Source organism: Amblyomma americanum, chromosome 8, assembly GCF_052857255.1.
Source record: "Amblyomma americanum isolate KBUSLIRL-KWMA chromosome 8, ASM5285725v1, whole genome shotgun sequence".
Lineage (NCBI taxonomy): Eukaryota > Metazoa > Arthropoda > Arachnida > Ixodida > Ixodidae > Amblyomma > Amblyomma americanum.
The window spans coordinates 112,436,910-112,445,354 of record NC_135504.1 but is presented as its reverse complement, the minus strand read 5'-3'; the positions used below and the strand labels follow the sequence as shown (position 1 = coordinate 112,445,354).

At 44.1% G+C, this 8,445-nt stretch overlaps 1 protein-coding gene across 1 annotated transcript; it reads right to left on the bottom strand.

Annotated features, from left to right (window-relative positions):
* Positions 1-348: 348 nt before the first annotated feature.
* LOC144100641 (A disintegrin and metalloproteinase with thrombospondin motifs like) lies at positions 349-5,501 on the bottom strand. The gene is made up of 4 exons (XM_077633523.1): positions 5,381-5,501; positions 4,989-5,121; positions 1,422-1,544; positions 349-498 (listed from the first exon to the last, which is right to left on the bottom strand). Exons 1-4 carry the CDS (start codon positions 5,485-5,487, stop codon positions 394-396), a joined length of 468 nt encoding a protein of 155 aa, XP_077489649.1. The 5' UTR covers positions 5,488-5,501; the 3' UTR covers positions 349-393.
* Between the last annotated feature and the right edge of the window lie 2,944 nt (positions 5,502-8,445).

Sequence of the window (8,445 nt, the reverse complement as noted above, 5' to 3'; positions counted from 1 at the left end):
CGTCAAGGTGCGAGGCACCCATCAGCATGGAGCCGCCACACTCTGGCAGACATCCTTGCAGGACTTTTGACACTGGCGTCGCAATTGAAAATTATAATGCGGCTGATTTTGTATAGGTGCTTCGTCAAAATTTATTATTCTAACGCAGCGTTCGAAAAGTTCAGCTAATAACACAAATTCCACACAAAATGCAGCAAAAAGGATGCACAAAACATACACGTGCTCTAAGTGAACGTAGGGACCGTAAATAATTTGCATTGTGCTTATAATTTTTCAATATTTAAAAGAAGGTTTATTTTGTTCGTAATATTGTCATATTGCAAAAAAAATAAAATAAGGTACGATGTAAGGGGTGCCGATTATTCGTTTTTATACTCCGGACTATGAGTTCTTTCATGACGTTGTCGTAACAGAGGTGAGCGGTGCACATGAAACGCATTTCTGGTAGCCCAATGTTACGTTGCGAGGATCAGTGACGCATTCTCCTGATATGCAAATCTGAAATAATTTACCAAAGAACTGTGCATTAGACAAAAGCAGAAGACAAGAGGTAAATCTTCATACACACGTGCTATTTTTGCCCAAAATTGATTTCTTATGGCTCTGTCTACTAACAGAAAACATCACGGCTCGTTCTTGCTCAAGGCACCATGTGCACCTGTTCTCTTTATTATACAGCCATTGAGGTTTGCTAGCAATCCACGTCGTGCGGTTCGTTTTGCTGTGGAGTGCTTAAAATATCTCGGCTATGATAACAAGTGTGTTAATCACTCCTCAGGGACCCGACACTTCCGTCTTACTTTTCCAACATGGCTGAAAAGAAAACCTGTAGGGCTGTATATTCTTTTTACAAAACCTACATATTGTGACGTAGAGGACGAGGAACTGTGCAATGGCACGGGCAGGAGCGCTCGCGCTAGGCCAGCAGCCATTAAATCATCTCATTGGCATCGATCACCGTGTCTCTTTCTTCGACTGGCCGCCGCGTAACAATATCATGCGCAAGGGTCGAGTGGCAGACTGAAGTACAAAAAAATCGTAAATAAAAATTTGGTGATTAGTTATGTTGCCTCGAAATGAAAACCGTGGATGCAACGGAAAGCTCGTAGAGAAAACGACCAGCAACGCCACTCACTGCAGCTTATTAAGAAGAAAGAATTCCAAGGGAATAGCGTTAATGACTTGAACTCGCCTGTCCTGAAGGAAAGTGACGACCGTACATTGTTTATTTGTTTGTTTACCGAAAATTAAAAGGAAGACCACGACACAATGTGGGATAATAAACATCAAAGACTTAAGACAGGGCTCAAAGATTAGGCAACCTCACCCGGCGACAAAACAGCACGAGACATTGGCACATGACAGAGGTTTGTTTGTAAGAGGACAGAACAGAACATATTTGGCAGGATGAACCACTGTACCTGATTTTCACCACATTTTGTTCCATCCAGTGCGACAATATCGGTGACTGGTTTGTAAAGAAGGGTGGTATTCGAACAGCAGGATCGGCATACTCCTAAATGCGCAGTCTTCTTTTGCTCTTTCTGGAGAGTGGGACGAAAGAATACAGATAAGTGTGACATAGCGCATATGTTCATCAGCACTTGAATTCCACATTTTGAAAGCTACCTTTGGAGGCTTCTCTAGAGTTGTATGCTTTTGCCTAATATTTGGATCACATCAAGGCAATTACTTTATCAAATGAACCATACACCTTGAAATGACTTGCTTACGGCACTTAGACCATGAGAAACATCAGTAAAAATGATGTTTTATTCAACAGTTGCATTGCATCATAGAAATATGTAGTGTGGCAGTATCGATGACAAATAGGATGTCTCTGCCATGAAAATCAGTAGAATGTTCGCTGCGAAATCTTACACGGAAGTAGTATGTACTCGCTTGATTAGGACATAACGAATCGGAAGTCTGGGTCGGCCTCAGCATTGCTGGGCCAAAAACGCCTGTTTTCGCAGAGCATCAACTGCTCTCTCAGTGCGAGAGTAGTGTTGGTGATGACAAAACAACGCTGCACGACTCGGGCCAAAGTCCAAAACAGTCTTCTGCGCTCAGAGCTTTTGGAAACTGCGTTAAATGGTTGCTGCATGAACACCGGGTCCCTGTCTAACGGGACGGGCACTGGCTACCGTACGCGTTGGCCGTATTCGTGTACGCTTCAATTGTAAGGTGTTCACACGAAGTTTAGTCATTGTAGCTTGTGCATTGCTTGCCTTTTCGACAAAAAAGGGGTTGGTATTAAGCACCCATCTTGTTACTTGTTGTGTATTTGAATGTCCTGTATTTTCGATCTGCTTTCGAAGACTTTAGATACTGAACGAAGTCCCCAAAGGAATATTTTGATTGATATTTATTTCGCACCAGGCAAACATTGGCCGATGACTACGGTTGGCGATAATGCGATTGTGGAGCGCAGCTACTGGAGTATTTGAACCGTAGGCGACCGCATTGGAACACTCAGTACTGAACGAAATGGCCCTGGGTTTCGCCTTGGGCAGTGCGCACAGCAATCCGCCGCCGCTGAGCCTCGCCTTGCGTGCACCGAAATCAGCGCGCGGTACTCTGGAGCCATCCCTGTGAGAGCGGCGGCCACAAATGGAACTTCTCGCGACGCACTCACCGCATACCTTACCGATGACGTCATCGGCAAGCAGACGACGGCTTGTGCTTCTCTTTTGCCGCGGGCCGCCGCGCATCCTGCCGTCACGACTTCGTCGCACTCTCCTCCCTGACTATCCTCCTCGCGTGGCTCTGCACTCCGCGCTGGGTTACGCCAACGACGGCAGGAAGACATTTTGGATATTTTCAAGCAAACTTTTCTCTGCCGGAGGTCGACGAAGTAGAAGAGAAAGTTTGTTCAGACGAAGACTGCAGTAAACACCCTTCCTGCTATAGAGACAAACAACCAGCGTGCATCACGCAGCTTGAACAGTGACACTGTGAAGCTCTTTTAGTGATGTTAAACCAGGTGCGTTTAAGTTGAGCCCTACTCCCGGGCTGACATTCAGAGGAATCTATCTAGCAGGAATGACTGCAATCCTCCCGCTTTTGTTGCGCTCTATAGTCCCCAGAAAAGGATTGCCATGTCAATGATGGATGCCGCCAAGAAGACCATCTTCAACACGAAATAAACGGTTATGGTTCACACGAGATGGACGCAGGACGACCTGAGTGGAGGAGCAGGAAGCCAGGGATACTGGATTACGAATCGGAATAAAAAAGATCTGATGGCTCGCAGTTCATTTGGGCTGCACCGAGAATAAATGTAATAATGCCAATGGTCTCTTTCACCTCGTAATCTCCCGCGAAACCACAAAGAAAGTTCAGTTATGTGGATCAGAATGAATCCTGATGGCTTAACCATTTTAGCACATGTGATTGCCTTTAGTTTTTTTTTTCTCGCCCACGTTTCTTGTTTTGACCTCCGTGTCTCAACCATGGACGCTACATTTGAAGGGAACCATTAGTTAATATTCGTCAACACATTGGCTGAGGAGGCAATGGGTATAGCAGCGCGCCTTTTTGTGGGAAAGTCGAAAATCATTCGGACTTGTATTACCTAAGAAATACGGGGCGTAGAACCAAAGGCGGCCTACCGTCGAGAAGGTCATGGTTCCAAAGCCAAGCAGGCGGCTAACAGCGTTTAAACTGTGCCTGATTTTTAGGATTTCATCTTGGAACATAATTTTTAGGAGTTTTCATGAAGGACATCTTAGGGGTAATGGAAGAAAAGCTCGCTGATGAAGATTGAAGCAAAGATTACCTCGTTCCGCTGCTGTCGGAGAAGATAGTTGGTTATAGACGGAAATAGTTCTATGCTTGGCACCCCGAATCAGCACGAGGGATATGATAGACTGCGCATCAGATGAGCTGCAGGCGAATATCGACCTGCGAAGTAAAAATAACCCAGAGGCCTCTTATGCCTGGCATAATGCAGGTATTAATCAGGTGGCGATAAATCCCATATGGCTATCAGATGAGGAAATCTCGGTGAGCACTGCTTAACTCCGGCGCTAGAAACTGACTGGAGCTTGAGGCAAAGGTATAAGCAGCACTTCGAGGTGTCTCTTGTATTTGCCGTGTGGTAAAGAGCGCAAGCATAAGTCGCCATAACAAGAAGCTTTGAGATTAAAGTCTTAAGGCATGCTTGAAGCAACTACGCAGTATAGACTTCAGGTAACGCGAACTGGTTTCCACGTCTAGACCATGTCATGCAAGTAGGCCGCACAGCTGTTGTAATTAATGCACTGTTACAAAAAAGTTCTAAAGTGCCTTCTTGCATGTCCAGCATTCCTGGATAAAAATTTTGAATTTTGGAATATTGTAAGGTACTGTTATGAAATATTGAAGGTAATGGTCCATTCTTCCAATGCGCAGGAAAATCTTTCTTTGAAAGATTTTCCATCGCTCGCATCAAGCAGTTAAGACGGTCTAGAAGGTCAATGGGGAACGTTTTTAACGATAGCAAAGACATTAATAGCGAAAAATTGGAAGCCTGCCGACCAGAAGTCTGCGGATATATTGATTGTTGCGGTTAAATCTTATCATGTGTGAAAAAATTGCTTCCGTGAACTTTTTACCGGTGGAAGTTTTTTTCCAGAATTGCTGGGTATAGACTAAATTTCAGGGCTATAAAGCAACCACGTGATTTCAAATGAATAAATATTTCGGCAATCAAGACTGTAGCGTGCATCTATACTCATTAGAGAATGGAGCAGGCAAAATGGAATACGGATCTAAAGGGGGCTTTAGGGCACTGCAGCAGAGGGTTTAGTAAAATTTTGCTGCCTGGCACAAAAGAAAGCGTTCGTCTAATATAGGAGTTTAAGCTAGTGATATTCGTAGTTCGCCAGTGGCCACAAAACTATAAGCATTTTCACGGAAAGTGCATGAAGGAAACATAATCTTTGTGCAGAACTAAGCAGTTTAGGGAAAAATTTGAAGGTCGCCAAAAAGCAGCCGGAACTTACAGAGCAATCTTGCATGTATGGATTCTTGTTAAAATAGCCTCTGCAGTACTCCCGGTACTGGAACATTTCAGATGGCAGCTTCTTGCTCTGAGACTTTGTTTCTGTCTGGTTGAGGCAGCTTGGGGCTGTTTTTCTGAAAGACATGCATTCCGCCTCCGTATTATTCTAAAATTATACCGTTCGGATATGTATTTCGTATTTTCTTACTAGTCTTCTAGGAAACAGGAAGGCAAAAAATTACCTTTATAAAATGCAATCGGATGAAAGAAATGTGTATAACTATCCCTACCAACAGCTACTTAAACTACTATAAACTAGTAAATAGGAAATATATATAAAGCCCATAAAGAAGCACAAGCTGACACAGATGCAGGTGCTAATAGCAAGCGTACCTTTTACCCGTAATGTTGGCAAGCATGTCTCGTTGACTGCATCTAGACATGTTGTAGTGCTTTCCAGAGGCATTGTACGTGGAGAGTAGATAACCGTCTTCCTTCATGCAGCTTGTCTCAGTTCTGTTCACGTACCATGTCGCTCCAAGGCTGTGGAAGAACAAGACTTTAAGTACAAGTGTCCATATTAGATGCGAATATTGAAATGTAGCGCGCGCATCTGCTCACAATAAAATGCACAGTATGCGGACAGGTCCTTTATGAAAATTGCAAGAACAAAATACTGCTTCGTTTTGCCAAGCGGCGCTGTGAATTTTACGAAAGCTCAAATGGAACTAGGCATGCAAATGTGGCCATATGGAGGGAGAGGGATATTGGAGGGTACATTCGAGATTTCTGAGAAAGATTTGAGGTTTCGTTTATAATAATAATAATAATTGGTTTTGAGGGAAAGGAAATGGCGCAGTATCTGTCTCATATATCGGCGGACACCTGAACCGCGCCGTAAGGGTTGGGATAAAGGAGGGAGTGAAAGAAGAAAGGAAGAAAGAGGTGCCGTAGTGGAGGGCTCCGGAATAATTTCCACCACCTGGGGATCTTTAACGTGCACTGAGATCGCACAGCACACGGGTGCATGGCATAAATGCTATAACCCATATTTATATATTACAATACCCTCAGGGCCCGCAGGGTGTTATAGAGGGGGTGGGTGAAGAATAAAAAGCAGTAAAAAGTACAGGCAAAAAAAGGCAGAAATCATGATGCCGATGGTGGTTCGATGACATACCTGGCGATATGTGGCTTGAAGGATGACGCGTCTTCAATGCAGGCGATATGGGGTGGATGGTGGTTCCACTCAGTGCTAGACTTCGGTAAGGAATAATTAAAAAGGACATTCATTTCACAAGTTGGTATTGCAACGTTTTGTGGATGAGCAACACGTGATGACACGTATGATGGTATAGAAAAAAAAATTCCTGTTTTAGTGCCTCGTTATGAAAGAAAATTCTGTGGAAGACTGAGGCGTGAAATAATTCTACGAACTGCGAGATTAGTCACACCAAGTTTAGATTTCATTAAAAAAACATTAGCTGTGCGAGAATAATTGGAAAGGATGTAGTAGTAGTAAGAGGTTTTATTAAAATATTAATAAAAAGGAGGCAAAAGATGTTTTCGAGCCCCGGCATCTGCCATCGATACTGAAGCACCTGAGCGGGGGCAGCGGAAATAAAGGATAGCAGGCAGAATGGAGAAATGAAATGAAAGAGGTGAGGGGACAAAGAGAGGATGGGGGAGAGGTAACATACAAAAACTCTTTGCACAATAAGAAATGTGGAAAGGGTGAAGCGAGCTGACCGATACTTAAAACATTCTACAGCATCGATTAAGGTGAGTTGTGCAGGGTCCCATATTGATGATGCGTATTCTAGCTTTGGCCGTATTAGTGATTGATATAAAAGTAACTTCAAATGGGATGGAGCCTGAGAGAAGTTTCTGTGTATGCAACCATACTCTTAGCAATTACCAAGTAATGCTTGATTAGTAACAAGCCATTAATCAGCAAATGGTTATTAATTAGTAATTAGGCATCAATTGACGAATAGTTTAAATATTAAAACAAAAAGGAATAAATAAAACAGCTAAAAAAATTGAATAACTAAACAGATGTAAAAATACACACAAAATAAAAAACAATAGTTTTTTGGGGAAATGAAATGGCGCAGCATCTGTCTCATATATCGTTGGACACCTGAACCGCGCCGTAAAGGAAGAGATAAAGGAAGGAGACAAAGAAGAAAGGAAGAGAGAGGTGCCGTAGTTGAGGGCTCCGTAATAATTTCGACCACCTGGGGATCTTTAACGTGCACAGGCATCGCACAGCACACGGGCGCCTTACCGTTTTTGAACCCGACCGTGGCGGCTGCGTTTTTATGGAGGAAAAACGGTAAGCCGCCCGTGTGCTGTGCGATGTCAGTGCACGTTAAAGATCCCCAGGTGGGCGAAATTATTCCGGAGCCCTCCACTACGGTACCTCTCTCTTTCTTTCTTCTTTCTCTCCCTCCTTTATCTCTTCCTTTACGGCGCGGTTCAGGTGTCCAACGATATATGAGACAGATACTGCGCCATTTCATTTCCCCAAAAAACCATTGTTTTTTATTTTGTGTGTATTTTTTACATCGGTTTAGTTATTCAATTTTTTTAGCTGTTTTATTTATTCCTTTTTGTTTTAATATTTTAACTAATCGTCAATTGATGCATAATTACTAATTAATGACCATTTGCTGATGACAGGCTTGTTACTAATCAAGCATTACTGTCTTTTTTCTCATTAGAACAAACAATGCCGCCCATTGGCTGTTTGATGGCTGGATGACCTTGTCGCGAATCATTTCCTCCACTTGGTCCCGGATGGCTTGTCAGTGAATGTTCCGTTCAACACCGAGTAATCGGCTCCTGTGTCGACTAGAACGCTAAATTTCCGGCCGTCTATAACTTCTTCCAAGTCGGAAGTCCTGGCTCTTGGGTTGCACGTTGTCCTGGGCTTCGGGTCACGGCTTAGTCGGGTATAGGAATCGTGGGTAAAACGTTTGGTCGAAGCTTTTCTCTGTAGCGGTGTCGTTTTGGAGGTGGTTTGTGTCGTGGTCTAGGTTGTATTTGTATGTGGCGTCGGCGGGTTGGGGGCGGTGTCTTCGTGCGGCATGGTCGTTGGAGGTTAGGGTTCATAGTTTATGGTTTATGGGGGTTTAACGTCCCAAAGCGACTCAGGCTATGAGAGATGCTGTAGTGAAGGGCTCCGGAAATTTCGACCACCTGGGGTTCTTTAACGGGCACTGACATTGCACAGCACACGGGTCTCTAGAATTTCGCCTCCATCGAAATTCGATCGCCGCGGCCGGAATTGAACCCGCGCCTTTCGGGCCAGCAGCCGAGCGCCATAACCACTCAGCCACCGCGGAGGCTGGTCGTTGGAGGATCGTCGGTGTTTCGCTCGGGAGCATCCTCACTTCCAGAGGTTGCTGTCTTTAGTTTTTCCTACGTGGGCTGGGAGACCTTCCTCGTACCAC

What these genes read in the sequence shown, in the direction of transcription:
- LOC144100641 (XM_077633523.1), bottom strand. Translation starts at nt 5,487, where the DNA reads ATGAAGGAAGACGGTTATCTACTCTCCACGTACAATGCCTCTGGAAAG. An exon ending in GCCAACATTACGGGTAAAAG is followed by an intron (nt 5,122 to 5,380) that starts GTACGCTTGCTA and finishes CATGTCTTTCAG; the next exon opens with AAAAACAGCCCCAAGCTGCC. An exon ending in CAAAATGTGGTGAAAATCAG is followed by an intron (nt 499 to 1,421) that starts GTACAGTGGTTC and finishes AAATTATTTCAG; the next exon opens with ATTTGCATATCAGGAGAATG.